This window comes from Micromesistius poutassou (assembly GCF_964030765.1).
Source record: "Micromesistius poutassou genome assembly, chromosome: 14".
Classification (NCBI taxonomy): domain Eukaryota; kingdom Metazoa; phylum Chordata; class Actinopteri; order Gadiformes; family Gadidae; genus Micromesistius; species Micromesistius poutassou.
Window position 1 is genome coordinate 620,476 of NC_140284.1, and position 22,923 is coordinate 643,398.

Below are 22,923 nucleotides of genomic sequence, written 5' to 3' on the forward strand. Positions count from 1 at the left end.
TCCCTATCATTACCTTCCGTTGTGAGGGTTAGGGTTTGCGTAGTAAAGCTCTGGTGAGAGGGAGCCTCACCTCGTGGGTTAGGGTTAGGGTTAGAGGGTTAGAGGGTTAGAGGGTTAGAGGGTTAGGGTTAGGGTTAGAGGGTTAGAGGGTTAGAGGGTTAGGGTTTGCGTAGTAAAGCCCTGGTGAGAGGGAGCCTGACCTCGTGGGTTAGGGTTAGGGTTAGGGTTAGAGGGTTAGAGGGTTAGAGGGTTAGGGTTTGCGTAGTAAAGCTCTGGTGAGAGGGAGCCTCACCTCGTGGGTGAGGGTTAGAGGGTTAGGGTTAGAGGGTTAGAGGGTTAGAGGGTTAGGGTTTGCGTAGTAAAGCTCTGGTGAGAGGGAGCCTCACCTCGTGGGTCTTCTTGTCCGCTGCCCTCTTCTTCTTCTTGAGGCTGGACAGTGGCCCGGAGCTGTTGGCGCGGGACAGCTGGCATCGCGACGACTTCTTCACCAGGTGGCGTCTCACGCCGGGGTTGTCCTCGAAGCGGTGACCTGTGCACACAGACAGCAACCGGGCGGGGCTTGGTCACATGTTCTCTTACCTTACGTCTGATTTGCTGAGCTTTCCAGAGGTGAAAGTTAAGAGAGCGTCACGCTGTTTTGTAAGTCAATAATAATATATACTCTAATATTAACTCTAACTGGTTGGATGTAGAGTTTCTTGTGTGTCAAGTTTTTTGTGTGAAGGTAATGTGAGTCATTTCTCCTTCTTTATAATAAAGTTAATTTAAATCCGGAAAGAATTTATAATGCGGAATAGTTGTGGGAAATGACAACATGGCTAACAGAGAATCCTAGTCCTCCGTTGGAACCGAGGCAGAGGTCATCATTGGAGAGAGATGCAGAATTACCAGCACACATTTGTGGTCTCATGGGAAGAAATTGAATTAGCATGCTCTTTCACCCACAAGTCGTGTTTTATGTAATTAGACCGAAGGAAGAGGTCTCCCCAGAAGACCTGTGGCCTACTGCCTACTGGAGACGGAGTGAGGCCGTTTCCTCTGACATGAAAAGGACCATTTGGAGATGTGGAAAGAGTAAAGGGGATAACCCCGCCTACTGAAGGGTTAGGAGGAATGTGGGAAGTTTAAAGCAATTTGAAATGCATAAATATAGCATTATAACTGGGGAAAATAAATGGTCAATGGGTTTAGATGGTACAGAAAAAAAAGTTTTTCATGTTCTACTGTAAATAAACACGAAAATAGGATAACGATGGAGATAGGGCTTTGGCAACTGTGTGTGTGTGTGTGTGTGTGTGTGTGTGTGCACGTGTGTGTGTGTGCACGTGTGTGTGTGTGTGTGTGTGTGTGTGTGTGTGTGTGTGTGTGTGTGTGTGCGTGCGAGGGGGAGGGTCTGTGTGTGTGTGTGTGTGTGTGTGTGTGTGTGTGTGTGTGTGTGTGTGTGTGTGTGCGTGCGAGGGGGAGGGTCTGTGTGTGTGTGTACAGATATGTGTTTTTTTGTCAAGCAGCATAGTACGCCACCGATGACCCTTTCATGGCCCAGGCCTTGGACCTGGACACACCCCGTAGAGATTGTACAGAGAGCAGAGAGCTACAGTTGATCAATGGGCCATGTTTCCGCTCCAGATGTGGCCAGGTCGCCAACACCAAATTGGAGCCACCGGATCTAACCCAGCAGTGGAGCTGCTGTGTGTCAATGCACTCAATACCACGGTCCGGCTCTGCACCGCTTGTGGCCACGGCCCCAGATTACGGTTAATTAGTCTGCCAGTCGGTCACGCGATCAATGGAAACAAGTGGCCCAGCGGCGATCGCTATGGACTTAGCCCAGTCCAGAGTATAGTATGGGCGCTTTCTCACGCACGCACATTCACATCAGTTCAACAGTTGGATCACAGGAAGGAAATGATAAAAATAAACACTTTCCCTCAAACACCCATCGCAAATATATAATAAATGGTCTAATCTGATGTATAATATGATTTCAGGATTTATATTCAGCAGACTCTTTCATCCAAAGCATGCAAGTGATTGTTTAGTTTGTATATTTATGTCAGTAAGGAGCAGGTAGGAGGTAGACTGAGCTTTGAACCCTTCATTACCTTTCAGCTAGTGGTCACCCTAACCCTAACCCTAACCCTTACCCTAACCTAACCCTTACCCTAACCCTTACCCTAACCCTTACCCTAACCCTTACCCTAACCCTTACCCTTACCCTAACCCTTACCCTAACCCTAACCCTTACCCTAACCCTTACCCTAACCCTTACCCTTACCCTAACCCTTACCCTAACCCTTACCCTTACCCTAACCCTTACCCTAACCCTTACCCTTACCCTAACCCTAACCCTTACCCTAACCCTTACCCTAACCCTAACCCTAACCCTTACCCTAAACCCTTACCCTTACCCTTACCCTAACCCTAACCCTTACCCTTACCCTAACCCTTACCCTAACCCTAACCCTTACCCTAACCCTAACCCTTACCCTAACCCTTACCCTAACCCTTACCCTAACCCTAACCCTAACCCTTACCCTAACCCTTACCCTAACCCTTACCCTAACCCTAACCCTTACCCTAACCCTAACCCTTACCCTAACCCTTACCCTAACCCTTACCCTAACCCTAACCCTTACCCTTACCCTAACCCTTACCCTAACTAAGAGACATTCCAGTCCCTTCAGAATCCCCGAGACGTGCTTTGGTTTGACGTCGTCTCCAGGTTTAAAGAACTCATGGGGGCACAGGAGAGGCGACAGTGGCTACTCACGGACGGGCTCCAGGGGAGAGGCCAGCTGGCTGTGGATGGACTCCAGCAGGTCATAGTCGTCGAAATCCAGAACAAACTCCTCAAAGTCGAGGTGCTCGGCGCTGAGCAGCGAGCCGCGGTGCGCCGGGTCGTGCTGCTGATGGGGGGTCATCAAAGCGCTGGATTGGTGTTCCAGAGGGTGGTGGTGCTTGGCGCCCCACTTCTTGGGGGTCTGCCCGTCGTGGTGGTCCGGGTGGAGCTCCTGGTTGTGGTCTTGGTGGTGGTCCGGGTGGAGCTCCTGGTTGTGGTCTTGGTCCTGGTGGTGGTCTTCCTTGTCCTCCATCGCTGGGCAGTCTGTCATCTCCACGGATGGGGCCTCCTCCTCCTCCTCCTCCGCTCCGCCCCGCTCCGGGCAGACGCTCTGTTCATCCAGGGTTCCTGACTCCTGGGTGCCGTCGCTCAGCCCTGGGCTCGGCGGAGCCTGGGTCGACTAAAACCTTCTCAAACGTTGGGTCCCCACTAAGGCTGATCTTCTCAAAGACTCTTAACCGCTGGGTCTTCTCAAAGGCTCGTCCAAACAAGGATTGGGTCTCCACAAAGCCTTGGTTTCCACAAATGGTCGGTCCTCTCAATTGTTATATGTTCAAATTCCTTTCACAACTGGTTATCCTCTGGTTTTCAACCGATTTTTAACTGGGATAAGGATGAAGTGTGATTGGACCAAAGAAAAACGACGTGGAGGATACCGGGGTTATACACAAGTAACCCCTCAACAAATCAAAGAAAACAGTCGACATAAAGCCATAAAGGTCACCTACAATTGATTTCACTTGTTAGAAAATAATAATAAGATTGTCAAGGACAAAACCAGAAACGTTCACTGGTCCAGAGAATGGCGTCCACGGCGAGGAGAAACAAAGAGTCAGAACCTCCACACCTCCAAGAGGAACTCTGGATAAAAAGTGTGGCTCTTTTTTCAAAAGCACCCCCACCACCACCGGACGCCTACTGAAGCCCCGCCCTGTTCCATGATGTGGTCCAATGGATCGATCCTTTGAGTGGAAAACATATAGACTGGACTATTCCTAAAGTCGTTTTCCCATGGCGACGGTAGTCCAACCTGATGATGTCACGAGATAGAGTCAAAGGTTGACGATTGAGGGGACCGCACTAGCATACGGCTAACACACACACACACACACACACACACACACACACACACACACACACACACACACACACACACACACACACACACACACACACACACACACACACACACACACACACTACTTTGGGTTCTTAAAGCACTCAGGAATGATCTGGTTGCTCAGCTATGATGGCATGCATCACAGGTCACTATGGAAACTTGTGTGTGTGTGTGTGTGTGTGTGTGCATGTGCGTGTGTATACAGCGAAATGTGAAGATTTATTGATTAGATATGATCGGCTAATTAAAGCCAACAACAATCTGAAAAAGAACAAAAACATTCATACACAGTGTAGAAAATAGGAGCCACTATTTTCACTTTTGTATAGTTTAAAAATAAACACTAAAATTGTAATGGATCCTATTTGACATTACTTGACTATCTCACTCACTGGCACATCTGTCGTCCTTCAAGAATCAAGCAGCGCTCCTCCTGCTCACTCTGCAGGAGACGAGACAATACTACTAGACAATACTACTGGGCACTAGACAATACTACTGGCACTAGACAATACTACTGGGCACTAGACAATACTACTGGCACTAGACAATACTACTGGGCACTAGACAATACTGCTGGGCACTACTTTGCGCTGTGAAGCCTCATCCACCACAGACTCAATAGTTCACAAAGAAATCCCCCCGACACAATCTAAAAATAACTCCTGCTCATGACTCATTCAACGGACGCATGATCATAACCTAACAGGACGCCCTCAGAGAGCCAATGAGAGGCTAGTGAACCAGGGAGTGCACAAATGACTCCATGACGGCTGGAGGGGGGGGTCAGCTGATCTGTCAGTGGGTCGATGGTGGAGGGGGCATCGACCAGTGTTAATTAACACCCTGAGGGGCGGAACCACTCTGCTTTTACCCCAAAAAATGACCCGTTTCCAAACACTGTCTCTCACATTCGTTATCTCCCCGGAACTCACAACCTCATCTGACTTCAGCTAGTTCAGAACATGAATATTCAATGAATAGTACGTTACATTTGGTGGCTGCTTCTATCCAAAGAGTCTGACATGAATACATTATTAACCATATTCACCACTAGTCAACTCAACACTTTATGAGACCTGCACTTGGTTCTATGAACATCCTTACTGTACAGACAGCGATATATATATGTGGACGTCTTAACTCCAACTTCCTAATAGCTACTTTTATACACACGATATTTTCCTAGTTTGGTCACATATCTACAGACTAACAACTCGTCTGTAATATCTGTAAGCACCAGTAGAGGGCGCCACAGAAGATCTTTCAGAAGTGAAGCAGTCAAAGAGCCCCTATTTGTATGCGTGTATACATCTTAGCATGAATTATATCCTGTGTATATGCGTTGTCCATACGCTTCATGTCTTCCAGATACGTGTGTGTTCAGTGTGTATGTGTTCGATTCCCGGCTCATCCTAGCTGAGCGTCGACCGTCACCAGCTGTCACTTCCCACGGCCGACCCGCTGAACGTCTGCGTGACCGTCAGCCGCTGGATCAAAGTGTCTGATGTCCTAAACGTAAACGTGTGCACACTGTACATGGGAATGTGTTTGCATACAGAGTGTATTGGTGTCTATGTGTTTGTCTGTGAACTAAATAAGTATTTGTGCTTGTTTATATTATGTATGTCTGTTTATATTATGTATGTCTATGTATGTGTGTCTATATACTATATGTTTATATTATGTATGTGTGTCTATATACTATATGTTTATATTATGTATGTCTATGTATGTGTGTCTATATACTATATGTTTATATTATGTATGTCTATGTATGTGTGTCTATATACTATATGTTTATATTATGTATGTGTGTCTATATACTATATGTTTATATTATGTATGTGTGTCTATATACTATATGTTTATATTATGTATGTCTATGTATGTGTGTCTATATACTATATGTTTATATTATGTATGTCTATGTATGTGTGTCTATATACTATATGTTTATATTATGTATGTGTGTCTATATACTATATGTTTATATTATGTATGTCTATGTATGTGTGTCTATATACTATATGTTTATATTATGTATTTCTATGTATGTGTGTCTATATACTATATGTCAATTATTTTTCAATTGGTCTCTTCTTACTCTTCATGTCACCCATGCATCTATAGTCTGTGTGTGTGTGTGTGTGTGTGTGTGTGTGTGTGTGTGTGTGTGTGTGTGTGTGTGTGTGTGTGTGTGTGTGTATCTACTGTGTATGTCTATGTGTGTTTGTGTGTGTATCTACTGTCTATGTCTGTCTGTCTGTGTGTGTGTGTGTGTGTGTGTGTGTGTATCTACTCTCTATGTGTGTGTGTGTGTGTGTGTGTGTGTGTGTGTGTGTGTCTCTACGTGTGTGTGTGTGTGTGCGTGTGCGTGTGTGTGTCTCTATGTGTGTGTGTGTGTGTGTGTGTGCGTGTGTGTGTGTGTGTCTACGTGTGTGTGTGTGCGTGTGTGTGTGCGTGTGTGTGTGTGTGTGTGTCTCTACGTGTGTGTGTGTGTGTGTGTGTGTGCGTGTGCGTGTGCGTGTGTGTGTCTCTATGTGCGTGTGTGCGTGTGTGTGTCTCTATGTGCGTGTGTGCGTGTGCGTGTGCGTGTCTCCTACTCTTCATGTCGTCCAGGTCGGAGCTGGCCAGCATCTGCGCCTCGGCGTCGTCGGTGGGCACCTGCTGGTAGACGGCCATCTCCAGGGGCATCAGGCTGCCGATGTACACACGCTCCCGCAGGTCGTAGCTGCTCCGCTGGGCCCCGGGGGGCCGGCGGTGGGGGGGGCGCCGCCGGAACCAGCCCCGAGACGGCAGGGACACGTGGTCAGGGGACGGCAGGGTGCTGGGGGGGGGGGGGGGGGGGGAGGGGGAGGGAGGGAGGGAGGGAGAGGAGAGGAGGGAGGGAGGGAGGGAGGGAGAGGAGAGGGGAGGGAGGGGAGAGGAGAGGAGAGAGAGGGAGGGGGAGGAGAGAGAGAGGGAGGGAGGGAGAGGAGAGAGAGAGGGAGGGAGAGGAGAGAGGGAGGGAGGGAGGGAGAGGAGAGAGAGGGAGGGGGAGGAGAGAGAGAGGGAGGGAGGGAGAGGAGAGAGAGAGGGAGGGAGAGGAGAGAGGGAGGGAGGGAGGGAGGGAGAGGAGAGAGAGGGAGGGAGGGAGAGGAGAGAGAGAGAGGAGGGAGGGAGGGAGGGAGGGAGGGAGGGAGGAGGGAGGGAGAGGAGAGAGAGAGGGAGGGAGGGAGAGAGAGAGAGAGAGGGGGAGAGGAGAGAGGGAGGGAGGGAGGGAGGAGGAGAGGAGAGAGAGGGAGGGGGAGGGAGGGAGAGGAGAGAGAGAGAGAGAGAGAGAGGGAGGGAGGGAGGGAGGGATGAGAGAGGAGAGAGAGAGAGAGGGAGGGAGGGAGAGGGAGAGAGGGAGGAGGGAGGGAGGGAGAGGAGGAGTGGAGAGAGGGAGGGAGGGAGGGAGGGAGGGAGAGGAGAGGAGGGAGGGAGGGAGGGAGGGAGGGAGGGAGGGAGGGAGAGGAGAGAGAGAGGGAGGGAGGGAGGGAGGGAGGGGGGAGGGATGGTGAGAGGGAGAGAGAGAGAGAGAGAGAGAGAGAGAGAGGGAGGGAGGGAGGGAGAGGAGAGAGAGAGAGAGAGAGAGAGAGAGAGGGAGGGAGGGAGGGAGGGAGGGAGAGAGGGAGGGAGGGAGGGAGGGAGAGAGAGAGGGAGGGGGAGGGAGGGAGGGAGGGGGAGGGGGGGGGGAATAGCATTTGTAAAGTTGTTAAAACTGGTTGAAAAAGTCTGCGGTTCATTGTGCTTAATGTACTGCAACCGAGATGATAACAAACTTTACAAAACAATAAAAACAATAACTGACCAAGGCTCTGCCACTGATAGTCAGTTGCAGTGCTTCCTACTCACCAGGAGGGGGCTCTATAACCCAATACTAAACACACACATCCCTAAAATGAGGCTGTGTATACACATATACAATAAGACAACGTTATATATAATAAGGTATGTTTCTTGTATATAAAATGTAATCGTTGAAACATGCACAACAGTATGGTGCGAGCATCACTGGACTATCATCAAGTCAGAGTCCTCCCGACGCAGCGAGAGAACAAACTGAATAATGTGCCTCCCTCTGCTGCGAGCACAGAGCGTCATCCATTATTCAGAGCATTACCTCAGCGGTCATACACGGATGTGTTCGTACGCCATGAGGATAGCATGATGCCTGTTTGACTCAGCACTGTCTGCTGCTTCATGTGCTGTCATCTAGTGGTAACCTAATGTGTACTGTGTATATAACTCCAGCGTTAATTATATATAATAAGATCAAACACTTTGTTAATCCCAGATAGGAAAATACTATTCACTATTCAGGTCATTTAAAGTGTGCAGTGAATTATGCAATGGTTAAAACTCATTTGATATAAAAAATAAATCTGAATAGTTGTTTAGTAGCTGTAGGGGGAGGAGGGGGTCCAGGCGTCTTGCTGAAGGAGGCCAGGTAGGCTGCGGACATCGGGCATCAAACCCAGAACCCTTTGGCTGGGCGGCAGAAGGTTTTGGGGCACCCTAAACACTGGAGGATCCCGTCCCTTCCTCTATACAAGAACACTAACCTACACAAAGAACCCACTTCAAGGATATTACTGTGAGAATCTAAAGGGATCCCAGGCTCACACACACACACACACACACACACACACACACACACACACACACACACACACACACACACACACACACACACACACAGCTTTTGTCCTTAGAAGCCAACAACAGGTGTTCTTGTTCTGCAGAAACTCTACCCTGTGAAGCTGAACACGGTCTTCAGAACTTGGCAGTTGGGGCTTTCAGTCACATGGCCTGACTGACTGCAGTGTCTGGGCTGTGACTTCACAGACACACACAATACAAGGTAACAAACTGTTCTAATAGACACGCCTGCTCTGTGAGGGAGTCAATGAGGCAGTGAATGAAAAAGTGAGAGCATGAGGAGTGAGTAAGTGAAAGAGTGATAGGGAATGAGAGACTGACTTAGGGAGTGTGTGACTTAGCGAATGAGTGTGAGCAAGTGAAGGTGAGTAACTTAGTAGTGATTGAGCGAGTGAGTGAGTTTGATAGGTGAGATATATACTGTATATATAGTGAGATATATACTGTATATATAGTGAGATATATACTGTATATATAGTGAGATATACTGTATATATAGTGAGATATATACAGTATATATAGTGAGATATATACTGTATATATAGTGAGATATACTGTATATATAGTGAGATATATACTGTATATATAATGAGATATATAGTGAGATATATACTGTATATATAATGAGATATATACTGTGTATATAGTGAGATATATACTGTATATATAGTGAGATATATACTGTATATATAGTGAGATATGTACTGTGTATATAGTGAGATATATACTGTATATATAGTGAGATATGTACTGTGTATATAGTGAGATATGTACAGTATATATAATGAGGTATATACAGTATATATAGTGAGATATATACTGTGTATATAGTGAAGTATATACAGTATATATAGTGTGATATATACTGCGTATATAGTGAGATATACACAGTATATATAGTGAGGTATACACTGTGTATATAGTGAGGTATACACTGTGTATATAGTGAGGTATACACTGTGTATATAGTGAGATATACACAGTATATATAGTGAGGTATACACTGTGTATATAGTGAGGTATACACTGTGTATATAGTGAGATATACACAGTATATATAGTGAGGTATACACTGTGTATATAGTGAGGTATGTACTGTATATATAGTGCTTGTCGGGGTCAGAGATTACATAGAGCACAACAGCATAATCAATAATAATCACTATTATCTGCTATTAAAGATGGCACCAGAACCATCCTACCTGCGGCTTGTGTCCTCCTCCTCCTCCTCCTGCTCCTCCTCCCCCCTCGCCAGGTGTCCAGAGACCGTCAGTCCCACTGTCTGGGCCCCGCGCTGTGGGAGGCGTCCCTTCTGGCCGGCGGGCCCCGGGGCCCCCGGGGGCCCCTGCAACGCAGCGCCCGCCGTCTCCGTCTCCACGTGGAAGGAGCTGACAGGAGGGAGACGCTCCGGCCGCTCTTGGTTTCCCGAGCTAAACTGGGAGGAGGAGAGCGTTCAGGGAGTGGGAATATGGTGCTGGTGGCAGGGTGCTCTCTAGGTTAATCCAGGAGTACATCCATGACCCCTCTAGTTCACCCTCTAGTTCACCCTCTAGTTCACCCTCTACTTCACCCTCTACTTCACCCTCTATTTCACCCTCTAGTTCACCTTCTACTTCACCCTCTACTTCACCCTCTATTTCACCCTCTATTTCACCCTCTACTTCACCCTCTACTTCACCCTCTACTTCACACTCTACTTCACCTTCTACTTCACCCTCTACTTCACCTTCTACTTCACCCTCTACTTCACCCTCTACTTCACCCTCTACTTCACCCTCTACTTCACCCTCTAGTTCACCCTCTATTTCACCCTCTACTTCACCCTCTACTTCACCCTCTACTTCACCCTCTATTTCACCCTCTAGTTCACCCTCTATTTCACCCTCTATTTCACCCTCTAGTTCACCCTCTACTTCACCCTCTATTTCACCCTCACATTCAACCTGTCTCGCTATTAAAAAAGATTTGAAATGGAACAGGTTGAAATTCTGTATATACAGTGAGTGATCAACTGATAAAAGAGAAACAATGGTAAAAATCAATGGATTATTCAGTGGAAATGTGAATACATGTCTTACATGTGAATGTATGCAACATGTTTCCATTGATCTCTAGGTGGACAATTGCCAGCAGAAAGGATGTCAGTCTACGATGGCTGAACCCTGGGCAAGAATCCTAGCCGCCAACTCCATCTTCGTATTAATACACTTGTAATAAATAGGGAATGTCTTATTTATAAAGCTTTGTTCCTGCATGTTCTCATTAGTAAGTGGTTCATAATCAGTTATACATTTTAAATAGGATACTGAGATAGCGCTTTATGAGAGTTTATAAAGCGTAAGATTCAAATTTACAACATTGTTATTTATTTACTATGTGCTAATAATGCATTATAAACTCTTAATACTTATTTATACAGAAAACTGACACAAAAGTAGCATTGTAGAAAGTATTAATATTTATTGTTAATACAGAAGATAGCAACATGTATTGTCAATAAGAAAAATATCAATTGAAATAGTCCTCATAAAACCACATTAACATATAAACATTAAACACATAACATACATGTACTGCTCAAACACCACCACCATCACTACAACACACTTCCAGTCAGTGTTGCAATAAATGAATTGAACCTTTTTCTTTTTACATATGTCACACCAAGAATATGGATCTCCATTGTCTTCTTCAGTCACATGTCCTGATGGCTTATTCTGCATTCTCTTCTGTAGCCATTTTAAAAGTATGAATGCCTTTTTTTGTTATGGACATATATTTTTTGCTTGCTGTATCGGCTAATTGTACGCTGTGATCGAGGAGATAGTTAGCCGCTGATTAGAGGTCATCTGCCCATGCGGAAGTCAAAGGTCAAAATCCTGAGAAAAGGTCACTGGGTGGTCATCTTGGTATCGGTCAGCTCCGAGACGCCGCTCAGAGCCGGTCAAAACACCAGTGAGATATCCGTAAAGTTGTGTGAAATTGTGTTGCTAATTTTAATTAGTTTAGCGATCAGTTGTACACACACCAAAAAGATACAACCAAGTTACCATGTTTCTATACTCACTTCAGATCAGAGTTGGTGTGAAAAGGGGAAAGGCACATTTAGTTTCTCCCTCCCCCAAATGTTTTAGCACTGGTCAGAGCGCTGGCCGGTCTGGTGAAACGCTCCGCGTTAGTCACAGAATACGACTCTGTGATTCTGGCCCCCGTGGGTATCAGGGACAAAATGGACGTCAGACTTCTGGTAAGCTAATGCTTATGTGGAAGAAGTGAGCTTAAGTCTCTTTTATCCAGATTTTGTTAATCAGTGTTTTTTGGGTTGTGTCTTATGGCTGAGAGTTCACTGTACATTGGTATCTCTGGCATTTCCTACAGTTGTAGTTTCACTGTTCTTATTGAGCACAAATTAATCATCTGTATTAACAGACAATATATATATTTTTTGGTATTAACCACACATAATGCAATTTTCTGTACTAACAATAAATATTACAATTTCCTGTATTAACAATAAAGATTGATATTGTCTGTAGTACTTGGTGTCCTTATCTTTTTGAGACTTGTTAGTAGGAACTTGAGGCAGTTCCGGCCTTTAAATGTGTTTTATAAATGTTGAGTAAGGCATAGATAATCGTCACTTTAGAGGAGCTCACACAAACGACTTGACTAATGCTTTCTATCTACCTGAACTAATCATGAACTGCAGCATTATTCAGTGTTCATAAAGCATTATAAACACATTATAGTTTGTAAATCATTCACTTACACTTTATTAATGATCTTATGAACCATTATCTCTAGAAGAGAGATATCACTGAAGAATCTGAAGAATACATCACTGATTTTGAACAGCTTACTAATAGTATTTATGGAGCACGAACAATGCTTTCTAAATGACAAATTCACTCTTTACTACTATTTTATTATTGCTTCAAAGTTGCAGCTATTCTAAAGTGACTGTAAATGATGCTTCTAAAAGCGAGGTTACCCCCTGTGCACACCTCTGGATCATGAACAGATCCTGTTTACCTTGAGTCTGACAGCTCAGGGCTCTGCCTCCCACACCGCCCAACACATTAACACACCGTCTGTCTGCCTCACTGTCTCAGGACGACTAACCCCTCCCTGCTCCTCCTGCAGCACCAGCACGGGTAAACAACACACACACACACACGCATGCACACGTAAACCACTGCCGAGCAGGTGTGTGTGGTGCCCAGGTCACGGCTTCACACCGTGAGGGTGAACCGAGGTGACACGCACAGCGCTTTGCCCAAAAGACACCGCGTCAGCCTAGAAGGATCCCTATTGGCCGACGACCTCGCCGTCAGCCATATGTTACCTGTGGTTGGTCGACGGGCAGGTGGGTGGGCGTGGCCTCCGACACGGAGCGGCCGTCGGCCTCGGACTCCGCCTCCTCGCCCTCTAGCTCCGCCTCCTCCTCGTCGACCTCGTGGATGGTGGGCGTGACCTCGGAGGGCGCCACCGACGTCTTCTTCTTCCGGCGCCGCTTCTTGCGGCGGCGCTCGGCGCCGTGGGGCCGCTTCCTCAGCCGCTGGGGGAGGGGCAGGTGGGTGGACAGAGGGTGGTGCGTGTGGTGGAAGGTGTAGCGGTGGTCTGCAGGGCGGGGGGGAGCAGAGGTCAAAGGTCATCGTGTGCATGGGTCAAGGTTAAACGTTGTAGTGAGAGGTGGTTGAGGACCGGCGGGGCCTTGAGGTCTGTTCTGACACGTATGAAGGGACCCTGGTATGAAGGGACCCTCGTATGACCCTGGTATGAAGGGACCCTCGTATGACCCTGGTATGAAGGGACCCTGGTATGAAGGGACCCTCATATGAAGGGACCCTCGTATGACCCTGGTATGAAGGGACCCTGGTATGAAGGGACCCTCGTATGACCCTGGTATGAAGGGACCCTCGTATGACCCTGGTATGAAGGGACCCTGGTATGACCCTGGTATGAAGGGACCCTGGTATGAAGGGACCCTGGTATGAAGGCCATGTGTTGATTGAAACGATGTGACACATTATTAGTGTCTCTAATAATTAGGGGACCACATTCTTCAGACCCAGAATGGGTCAGAGCGCTCTGAGCTGCCACTGGTTAGAGAAGAGTTCTATAAATCCATTTGGTCGTGGGGCGATCGACAAGCCGAAAGGCAGCGGGATGCGGTCTGACCTGCAGGCGTCTTAGAGCAGGACGCCCCTACCCTTACCTAATGGTTAAGCACCTGGACTCCCCTTAAGTCACAGAAAGGCTCTTCTAAAGAACTAGGGAGCAGCAACGGCCCACTACAGCGCGTCTCTCCCTCCTGATGGAGCTGATGCTGTTGAATAAAGCATGAGTGGAGTGGTGGCCGGCGGAGCTGGAGGCGTTGATGCTGTGAGGACTCCGCGTTAAGCTCCTATTAAGCTAGCTGGGACACGTCAACAAAAGCCCTTCCATTTCAATTAGCGGGCTGTGATAGAGACGGGATAATAAACATCAAAGCACACCCCATCAGGCGCTCATGATAGAGAACATACTGAGTGTTCATATTGAGTGTTCATAGCACCTGCCCTCCATGTGCTCATATTTTAGAATGGAGGTCGTTCAGATGATCAGATGGGAAATTAATTAGTAGGTGTATAGTTAATGTAAAGTAATGCAATACACAGATGCTGGAATAGAACAGTCAATACAATGCATTATTCAATAGGAAAAGTACAACAAAATAATAACATTATAATATTACATGATTATACGTAAAAAAATTAAAATGTTATATAATGAATAAATACAACCTTTTAGTGAATCAGATAAGCAAATCAGATTTGCTAGAGAAAATAAATATCACGTTATAAAATGGAGACATGTCACGGCCTAACAAAGAACCACGCTGGCTATGGCAAAACAGAGTAACATTGACACGACAGCAACACAATACATCCCATTGATCTGCAGTATTAGGTTTCCAACACACTCCAGAGAATGAAATATCTGTGTATGATTAAGAGCAGTGTTGGCAAGCTACTTGGAAAGACTTCCTATTGTCTCTCTTCCTGTAGTGTCTGTCTGCCTGTCTGTCTGTTAGTGAGTTAGTGAGTGGGTCTTACTCTCAAAGTCTCTCTCTCTGTAGTGCCTGTCTGTCTGTTAGTGAGTTAGTGAGTGGGTCTTACTCTCAAAGTCTCTCTCTCTGTAGTGCCTGTCTGTCTGTTAGTGAGTTAGTGAGTGGGTCTTACTCTCAAAGTCTCTCTCTCTGTAGTGCCTGTCTGTCTGTTAGTGAGTTAGTGAGTGGGTCTTACTCTCAAAGTCTCTCTCGCTGTAGTGACGGCCCATCCTCTCTCCGCAGGACGAGCCAGAGGTGCTGATGATGTCACCGAAGCGCTCGACGGAGAGCACCTTCTCCCAGCTGTCCTCCTCCCTCTCCTCTTCCTCCTCCTCCTCCTCCTCCTCTCCCTCTTTCTCTCGTCCGGCTGAGGCATCCTCATCCTCCTCTTCCTCCACCTGGAGCAGAGAGGGAATATACACTAAATAAATATACAAAAGAATATCCCCAAAAAAGACTGCATTCACACACTACGTGAGAAATGCTTTTTTCGATAAATCAAACCCAGGTTGATGATTTATCAGGCGGTCTGATGATCAATCAAATACAACGCGAACGCCAGCGTCACCTCACTGCTCTCACTCATACATGATGACATCACTGTTGTTCATTGATTGATTTAAATGACTTGAATGTACACAGAATCGTTTAGTAAGGCTCCCGGGGGCCACACATGACGAGGACGTACCGGACACCGCGCCCACGGCGACGCTGCATTTTCCGTGGAGGGCATCAGCAAAAAAAATAAAATGGTGTCAATCTACAACAAGCAGAGCAAGGCTTCAACAGCAGCATGGCTAGGGGCTGTGTTGGGGCTGAGTGTCTGCACTCAGGGCATTGTGAGGTGCTCTGGAGAAAAGTGTCTTACAATAAGTACAAACTGAACTAGAAGAAGCGCTGAGTGCATTGATGAGAGCGTAGATAGCGGACGTTAAGTAAGATTTTATTAAGGGAGATTCGCCACGATGGAAAACATCAGCACTGAGTAGCATCGCTACAGACAGTAGCTGTACTATACCTACTGTCTACTACTACTACTACTATACTAGTACTATACCTCACTACTACAGACAGAGACAGTGATACACTTCACTATACCTCACTACTACAGACAGAGACAGTGATACACTTCACTATACCTCACTACTACAGACAGAGACAGTGATACACTTCACTATACCTCACTACTACAGACAGAGATACACTTCACTATACCTCACTACTACAGACAGAGACAGTGATACACTTCACTATACCTCACTTCTACAGACAGAGACAGTGATACACTTCACTATACCTCACTACTACAGACAGAGACAGTGATACACTTCACTATACCTCACTACTACAGACAGAGATACACTTCACTATACCTCACTACTACAGACAGAGACAGTGATACACTTCACTATACCTCACTACTACAGACAGAGATACACTTCACTATACCTCACTACTACAGACAGAGGCAGTGACACGCTGCACTGCACTATACCTCACTACTACAGACAGAGACAGTGATACACTTCACTATACCTCACTACTACAGACAGAGACAGTGATACACTTCACTATACCTCACTACTACAGACAGAGATACACTTCACTATACCTCACTACTACAGACAGAGACAGTGATACACTTCACTATACCTCACTACTACAGACAGTGATACACTTCACTATACCTCACTACTACAGACAGTGATACACTTCACTATACCTCACTACTACAGACAGTGATACACTTCACTATACCTCACTACTACAGACTCCTACAGACAGAGGCCCAGGGTGAGAGTCATTAAGAAGCATAGCATCAGCGCAAAAAAATCAATGAAACAAAGTGCATAGCAGTGGCAGCTTGATGCTAATGCCCTCGACGGCCCCAGGAGAGTGCTTCAGAGGAAAAGAGTGAGTGACACAGAGACACACACACACACACACCTTGCATCTGATTGGTCACTTCAAGCTCCAGAGCTCAGTGACTCCGCCTCTTAATGGTGCCAGATAAGCAGTTGTTGTTTGGTTGTTGGTCGTTACTCTGCCATGGTCTCTGAGGGAATACATCTAGTTATTTATTTATGGTTGATTGATGATGACCAATGGGAGGAGGGGACAACGGACTACGTTTGAGGACCGATATCGACACAAAAAAGAACATGAAAAGAGAATAATAAAGAGGAGAAAACTACGGGGAGACTCTGTATAAACCTTGTTCTGGGAGCCAGCAGTACTGGCTTCATATGCTGATGCTATTCATATTATTACAATAATAATAACATTAATAATTACTTCTTTGAAGTGCTGCTAACCGCTACGTTGAAAGTCCCAGCAGTTTACCGTACTAATGTAAACAAACAAATGTTAATGTTTACCGTACTAATGTAAACCAACAAATGTTAATGTTTACAACAACAACAGGGACTCTATTAGGGTGGAGCGGTCTAACTGCTCCCCATACAGCTGGGCGGAACCCAGACCAGGTGAGCATGTGTATGTGTGTGAATTTGTGTGCATGCGTGTGCATGCGTGTGCACGCGTGTGCACGCGTGTGATTTCACCTTTTGAGAACCTTTGTTTGGTTTCTGCATTTGTGTAATGTGAACGTCACTCAAAAGGATAACCTTTGGATTTTTCAACCTGGACAAATCTTCCCATCATTTTGAGACTATGTTACTGGACCAATTTGTGAGCGAGCGGGCTGCGGGGAGTGGCCTGACGTCTGGACAGCCTAATGCAACGCTGTCAGACTTAACGCCCGCGTTGGGTACAGCAGTACAGGTGCACTGGATGGGACGCAGCGCGGCCCAGAGGAAGTGGAGCTGGCTCTCTTCCTCTCTGTCCTCTCGTCCCTCCTGGCAGAAACACTTCAAGGCTCCCAGCGACACTGGAACATTTCTATGAGGCCAATTGATCTAGAAAAGCGGAATGTCCCATATGGTGCACAAGCGTTTGTTTAGGACCATTACAGTGAAGGTAGAGTTATACTGTGTCCAATAGCTACTGGTGCTTGTGTTTGTGGTTCTGCCGCCTGCCGTGTAGTTACTTTTTGGAGAGGTGCGTGTGAGCTACTTTTACCGCTTTAGTCTACGGCTGTGATGTTAAGAGCGACAGCGTACCCACAGGGTGCTCCCCGTATGCAGTATTAATAACGCTTTAACCTGCTCAATGTACGTTTCCCATTAGCAGCCTCTAGTGGCTTGGCTGGAGCAGAACTATTTAGAGAGAAGAATCCCCTGAACGGATTGACTTTCCTCATTCTGGTTCCTGTTGTCAAGAATAGCAGAATATGAGGTTTACTTCCCTGGGATTTGCAGACAACAAATAGACAACAAAACAACAAGACAAAAGCTTATCTGACATGTCTGTTCTTACTGACAAGATGAGGCAGCTGGTTTTGAGATGTTGCTGTAGCAACCTCCTCTAGACCCTTAATCTCACACACACACACACACACACACACACACACACACACACACACACACACACACACACACACACACACACACACACACACACACACACACACACACACACACACACACACAAGAAAACAGGGAGAGTCCTTGTCACCAGCGCTAGCACATTAAATACAGCGTCTCTCTGCCATGCAAACGACGATGACGGCCCAGTTTGGTGCAGTCCGTGTGTCTCCTCAACGGAACCATCTCCATCTCCACCGGAGCAGAACCCCCCCCCCCCCCCCGCGGAGCCCTCCTCTCTAGATTCCACTCCTCTCAGAGGCTGACTGATTTCCTGATATTAGCAGCAGGCCCAAAGCGGAGCTGTTGACGAGTCACGGATCAAGTGAGTGTTTTTCCACACATACCCGAGTGTGACTCATCGCGCTCCACAGCTGCTTCACGAGGCCAGAGTTTGAGGAGAGCTTGCATACGAAGAGCCCCTTCTAACTGATTTATAATATTGGTCCATTTTCTCCTTTCTCCAATGTGTGTGTTTGTGCTTTGTCTGCTCCAGGCGTGTTTATTAAAGGTTGGCTGTTAGCACTATGTTAGCATTACAGTTAGCCACGTTGGCTTAATGCGTCAAATAAGCACCTAGCTGAGATACTGACACTAAACAGGCTAGCTATGTGTTTATTATGTGTGTCTCTCTCTTCTCTTCTAGACACATTTTATTTTATTATATGTAATGTTTCTGAAGTAAAATACTGCCAAAACTCAACCCGACAGAGTTGACATAACTATCTTCATTGGGCAACGGCATACAATGGCAGTTGTAGTGAATCTTTGTGTTTGCTCTTTTACAACCACTATGTCTTGTTCATTTCAAAGGCAGCCCTGCTACAGATCTCTCTGGTGGGTTATATGCAAGACTACCACAGCTACATGTGCTGTGCTTTTTTCTATATTGTGGCACAGGCTGGACCAGGACCATGTGTACAATGTGTTGTTGCTCCTTCAATCTCAATGATTTGTCTCCAAAGTCTGTCCTTTCTAGGTTTCCACTTTACCTCCAGGAAGTCCTGAACAGAATGGCAATCTTTCCGGTAACTTTTTAGATTTTCCCACACAATATAATTTAAAGAACCCTAAAAATAAAAGGCAGAAATGTCTTTCTCAGAACATCGTTTCCGAAAACATTTGCATCATTACATTATTATCATTTGTATTAACAGTCAATTGTTCTGAAGAGTGATAATGTTTGGACACTGCCTCATTTGCAGCGCCAAAACCACCAAAACAAAACCACTACCTTTGACCAAAACCACCAAAACAAAACCACTACCTTTGACCAAAACCACCAAAACAAAACCACTACCTTTGACCAAAACCACCAGCTTTGTCCACTTGAACCCTGGAGGTGTGATGGTGTGGTGGCTCTTACCGACTGCAGGTTGGCTAGAACATCTATTTCAGGTGCATGGCCTCCTGTAGCCATGGATCCTCAGGCCCAGGAGAGAGGGGTCTGGGTGGGGTTGTGGAGAGAGGGGTCTGGGTGGGGTTGTGGAGCGTGGTGGGTGGAGAGAGGGCTGGATGGGGGGGTAACACAGGTGGTGATGGGGGTTGGGGGGGTGGTTCTCGGAACAGGAGATTCCTGAGGTGGATGAGGAGTAGTGGGATGTAGCTTACACAGTTTTTTGAGGTACTTGGATTAGGGTAAGGGTGAAGGTAACAGCACGTTCTGAGGGGATGGGGTATGGGGTGAGGGGGTGAGGGGGTGAGGGGGTGTGAGGCTGGGGTAACAGGACGTTTTGAGGTAGGGGTTTGGGGGAGGGTGGGGGTTACAGGAGGGTGTGAGGGCGTGGCTGCTACCCAACACCTCTGGGATGCTCAGACGGACGGCTACGCCCGAGGGGAACTGGATAGAGACTTGGGGCTGTGATGGAACGGCGTAGGGAGGGATGGGGGGTCCCACCGCGGGCGAGGGGCGTTGAGGGGGACTCAGGGGGAGGGGGGAGATGAGGGGCCGGAGATGGGGAGCGAGGCAGGGGTAGGGGAAGAGCGGGCCAGCGGGGGTGCAGTAGGACGTCGGGGTGGTGGGAGACAGGGATCAGCCCTTCTCTTTCACGGCTGGAGGTCCAGGAAGCCTTTGGGGTGGCATCACCTGCAGGGAGAAGAGCCACAGGTGTTCAGGTGACCTCACCTCCGTGGTCCACGGGGCCATGGCAATGCTATACTAACTAATGGCAAGGGTTTTGATCCATAAAAGCCTTTTTCAAAACGTTGTCCCATTGCAATAAAACGCATTATGTAATTAAATGTATGGTCAAATGAACTGTACTGTTAGGTATGAGCTATTATGAGGACTCACAAGGGCGGACTATATTACTAAAAAGTACTTATAATCATCAATCATACATCATCAAACAAACAGTTAGAAAGTTCCATCCCTTATTTCTTAGACCAATTTCTGCAAGAGGGACTCTGTCGTTTTACCAACCGATAAATCACACTCAATAAACACTTAATAAATCACAACAAACAAAGAACTCATTTAATTAAATACCACATTTTGTGAATAAAACTTTCAAATCAACTTTAACTTTGTTTTGAATGTCATGACATAAGAAGAACAATACTTCCATTGGTGAACCGATATGCCACCATATAGGTTCACAAACCTGACACTAGACCATGTTTAACCTCAATATTCATAGTAATGATGTCCTGCTCCAGTTGCACGTCCGCTAAAGAGCAGCAGAAGGTGGTCCGGCTATCATCACAACTTGATTTACTGATGAACTCAAACTCGCAGAACATCAGCGTATCCCAAGCCTTTCAAGGTCACACAGTCTTATCAGTTGCTGGGGTCATCCAGTTGCCAAGGCTATTCTGAGATCCGTGGTTAAAATAAATAAACACTGCCTGAAAAAGCAGTTGGTATCAAAACCAAAACTTATCGTCGAACAGAGTTGTTAGGCAGTTTTTATAAAGGGTTAATTAAGTCCTGCTAGTTCTACTACACATACTCATCGTTGAGTTGGCACATTTAATAGATTATGTTTATCCGTCATCAATTAGCCACGTTTGGACGGGTAACCTTAGCATTGTGCACATACAGTACATAGAAGCACAACAAAGGCAGCCTTGGATCGTGAGCTGACAGCGCCAAAATAGTCCTCGCTAATGATTTCAGCTTCAGGGTAACAGGTGCAGCTCGTCCATGCAGACAAGCCAATAATAGTTAGCATACAACAACTATAAAGAGGACAAGACAATCCACAACAATACCCATGTAGGCTACTCTCCTGGCAAACTACAGCCAACAAGTTCAATCTCTCATTGCAGCCACTAACATTTAGTAGCTGGAGTGTTTTTTTTTTTTAAATAGGATGTGTAACTCACAAGTGCAGTGCTTGCATGCCTCGGATAATATTTCTAATGTGTATGCACTACCATGACAATATCTTCGAGGGAAAGTCAACTCTTGCTAATTACTGAAATACTCATCATGGTGAACACCTGCGAATGTGATTTTTCAAGTAGGACACTAATTGTTGATGATGCTACATGCTGATGAGCCATCTTGCTCCCATATAGCAGACAGAACGGTGGGTACAACACATTGTCCTTCATCTAATGAAGACAACTATTTGGTATATTCAGGCACCTGTATGTATTTTACAAAGTGGATTTTACAAAGTGTCAAATTGTACTATAATGCAATATAATGTATTATAATGAATTAAAAGATTCTATAACCAATCAAATAAGACACACGACTTCACGATACAATCACATAAACCGGTGTCAGTATTCTGTGCCAAAGCCACAGGAAAAACACCTGTTGAACTATAACTTATATAATCAATCAGTCATTGACATGGGCTGTCAGATGTTTCCCTGCCCTTGAAATAGAAAACTTCACATAGCATCCACTTAGCTTAATCCAGAGTGAAACCACATTCATTTCAGAGCCGAGACCTAAAGGGTGGCAGCTGTCTTACTGTGCGTTCATACCAAAAGGACGGGGCGACGCCATCTTCAGAAAACCTGCGACAAGATTTGACTTGTGGCGCGGCGTGAACGCCCGGCCACGCCCAGCGCGGTCACCAGGATTTAGTGGCGTGACACGACGCGACACTTTCGCTCAAGTTGAAATATTTGAACTTTGCCTTGACATTCGCGTGATGACAGCCAATCAGCGTTCACTCCCTGGATGACGTAACGTACCAGCCAATCAGCGTTCAACCAGCCGGGCCAACCGTTCCCTGCACTCCGCAGTGAACCGCAGCATGGAGGAGAAAGTGATTGTTGCAGTTTGCGACTCCCGGAGCTCTATATATAATATTATATGATATAATATAATGTAATATATAAATATCTATGTAATATAACATAATATCACGACCAAAAGCTGTGTGCGCCTCCGGATGATATTTTGAATAGACTGCGTCTGGTTCTCCGACGGCTCTGCTGCTTCCACAAAAACTCCCTCATACACACGCGACTATTTTCGCTTGATAAAACTTGCACAAATCACTGCAGAGACGGATTGTGACTTGTCGCGCGACAAAACTCAAGCAACACCGCGACCAGGCGACAAATGTTGTGTGGTGTGAACGTAAAGTTATGGAGCGGTTTTCAAACAAGAACATGTCACGTAAGAATGTCGTCCACTTCAATGTCACGGTCACTTGTACAATAAATCTTCTTGCCTCTTTGTCAACGTTCTCGTCCTTTCACCTTTTCATTGCACACTGTAAACACTCAAAGCAGG

The 22,923-nt window shown here is 46.2% G+C and overlaps 1 protein-coding gene across 1 annotated transcript in view; it reads right to left on the reverse strand.

Moving 5' to 3' along the window:
- LOC311358726 (anion exchange protein 3-like) overlaps positions 1-19,641 on the reverse strand; it is a gene marked incomplete at both ends in the record, with an annotated part of 45,482 nt that extends 25,841 nt beyond the window's left edge. Inside the window, 6 exons of the mRNA XM_084478851.1 lie at positions 387-529; positions 6,566-6,789; positions 9,848-10,080; positions 12,991-13,265; positions 14,933-15,134; positions 19,588-19,641. Of these exons, the coding sequence (XP_084334977.1) occupies positions 387-529; positions 6,566-6,789; positions 9,848-10,080; positions 12,991-13,265; positions 14,933-15,134; positions 19,588-19,641 (1,131 nt within the window). The remainder of the gene's footprint in view (positions 1-386; positions 530-6,565; positions 6,790-9,847; positions 10,081-12,990; positions 13,266-14,932; positions 15,135-19,587) is intronic.
- Positions 19,642-22,923: the final 3,282 nt, after the last annotated feature.